Source organism: Volvox carteri (genome assembly GCF_000143455.1).
Source record: "Volvox carteri f. nagariensis unplaced genomic scaffold VOLCAscaffold_11, whole genome shotgun sequence".
Taxonomy (NCBI): Eukaryota; Viridiplantae; Chlorophyta; class Chlorophyceae; order Chlamydomonadales; family Volvocaceae; genus Volvox; species Volvox carteri.
The window spans coordinates 23,657-26,050 of record NW_003307554.1 but is presented as its reverse complement, the minus strand read 5'-3'; the positions used below and the strand labels follow the sequence as shown (position 1 = coordinate 26,050).

At 53.0% G+C, this 2,394-nt stretch overlaps 1 protein-coding gene across 1 annotated transcript in view; it reads left to right on the top strand.

Moving 5' to 3' along the window:
- Positions 1 to 1,297, top strand: part of VOLCADRAFT_103984 (uncharacterized protein) — a gene marked incomplete at its 5' end in the record, with an annotated part of 8,205 nt that extends 6,908 nt beyond the window's left edge. The window contains one exon of the mRNA XM_002948723.1: positions 879 to 1,297. Coding sequence (XP_002948769.1) covers positions 879 to 959 — 81 coding nt within the window. The 3' untranslated portion in view covers positions 960 to 1,297. The remainder of the gene's footprint in view (positions 1 to 878) is intronic.
- Positions 1,298 to 2,394: the final 1,097 nt, after the last annotated feature.

The window sequence follows — 2,394 nt, the reverse complement described above, 5'->3', positions numbered from 1 at the left end:
GAAGGCCGCGGGGAAGAAGGCGGCAGGCGAGGAGCGGCAGGGGAGGAGGCGGCAGGGGATGAAGGCGGCAGGGGAAGAAGGCGGCGGGGATGAAGGCGGCGGGGAAGAAGGCGGCAGGGGAAGAAGGCGGCAGGGGATGAAGGCCGCGGGGAAGAAGGCGGCAGGCGAGGAGCGGCAGGGGAGGAGGCGGCAGGGGATGAAGGCGGCAGGGGAAGAAGGCGGCGGGGAAGAAGGCGGCAGGCGAGAAGCGCCAGGGGAGGAGGCGGCAGGGGAGGAGGCGGCGGGGGATGATGGCGGCAGGGAAGGAGGTGGCAGGGGAGGAGGCGGCAGGGGATGAAGGCGGCGGGGGATAGAGGCGGCAGGCGATAAGGTTGAAGGGGGATAAGGTTGAAAAGGAAGATCTTCTTGAGGCGGCAGTGGAGAAGGTGGCCGCTTCCAAACAATAGCTACATCATCCTTCGGATACATAGAGCCTTAGGCTCCCTTACTTGTCGTTCGTATTCATAGCTTAAGATGCTAGTCAGCTGCAGGATTTCGTGAATGGGTTCTTGTCAGGTGTATAGCTGTCTTAACATGGCCAGACTTGCCTCAACCGCTGTAGTTATTTTTACTGAAGTGATACCATAGAGAATGAACTCTTCCGGATTCCACTCAGGTTTGAACCTGAATTCAAATCTAAGCTATGACGGTTATTTTGGGCTGGGATTCTGGGATAAATGAAATTACCAACGTACGCGTGGCCTCTTCATTTCTGTTTTCCTGGATGGTTGATATGGGAAGGCGGAAACAAGTTGCTAAGGGTCCTTACACTGCAGAAAAACACAACCCCAGCCCCACGGCCACTATACCCCCCTCGTGCTGCCCACCAATGCCCTCAGCGGGGCAACACGCGCATGACGCATAAACCTATCCAAAGAACTTCGAACGACTCTCAGACTCTCATGTGGCGACATCTATAGAGGTAGCTACCTCCTGAACCCGGGAAAATCCCTGCAGGTTAAGCTGACTAGTTTCCCCCTACACCAAGCACTATCCCTTCTGAGCTCTCAAGGCCACACTACTGGGCTAAAAGACTCGACCGAACCAACCCCGTCCCGGCCCGCCGGCTGTCCAGTCGCCCCTCAGCGGCCGTTTGCCACAAGCCTGCAGCTGGCAGAGCCTGGCGCGGAGGTGTCTGCGATTGACCGGCGAAGAAGGGAAAGGGAAACTTGTCAATCCACGATTGATTTCTTTTCAGGACTAGCCAGAGACACAATGGATTTCAAGCTAAATTGCGTTCCCCAATCCACTTCGAACTGTATGAATGCGAATGAATAATCTTATTAGGGACAATAATACGGCACGGGAGTTTCATGCCCTCAAAGCGGGAACAAACGCTAGAACTGAATACATACATAGTTCTAAATCTTCTACTATAATTTTCCTGTAGCGTTAGAGGCCTTTAATTCATATTGGCGAACGATGCTTCCCGAGCTACCGGGATACTGTAGGTTCAACATGTACATTTACGCAGCAAATAAGATGAGTAGCCTATAGGCCCATGTCCATAGTCCAGGGCAACGGAGGGGGTTACCCTGGGGCCGTGTTACCCCTCCTGCTGGGTAGGAACTTACAAGGGGGTTACCTATGGGCTACGGGGGGTTGAAGGTGGGTAACCGATGGGTAACCCATGGGTTACCCACCCAATCAGTGCCTTAGGGTAGTTCAGTGAGCTTCTTGCAGCGGCAGTAGTATACAGCGGCAGTAGTATACTAGTAGCAGCAGCAGCAGCAGCAGCAGCAACAGCTGCAGCAGCAACAGCAACTCACACGAGTGATCAGGAAAGGCACAGCCCGCCTACGTGAGGTGGCGGTGCATGTGCTCGAGCTCCACATGTTAAGCCACATCTATCTTCAAATGTACCCCGATGGAACACTGGCAGGTTTGATGTGAAAGTGGTGAGGGCCTGGTGCAGGGGTGAAAATGTAGTATTATATATGGTTGTCCGTAAATGGCGTCCTTCCGCTTCACAGCGTCCTTCATCCTGTTCTGCTGCCGCTGATTGATTGTAGGTTCTCCCCTCGCTCCCATCATTCATCACATATATCATAATCACCCTATGCTGCTGACGGGCCTGCATTAGTAAGAAGACCCAATATATATTAATGTTCTCGGATCCAGCACACATATTATGTTCTGACGTGGACTATAATAATAAGTACGCCACCAAACCCAAAACTGGTTCTCCGGCAATTGAAGCCGTCAATGTTGGCCCCGCATGGAGAGGTTTGGAATTGTATGGTAATACAGTGTGGTTTCGAATATTGTTGTGTGTAATTTGGGGCCTAGGACCATTGCGCTGTGAGGCCTCGACTGTCCATCCCATTTGCTCGTCCCTATCGTATAGTGGTTAGT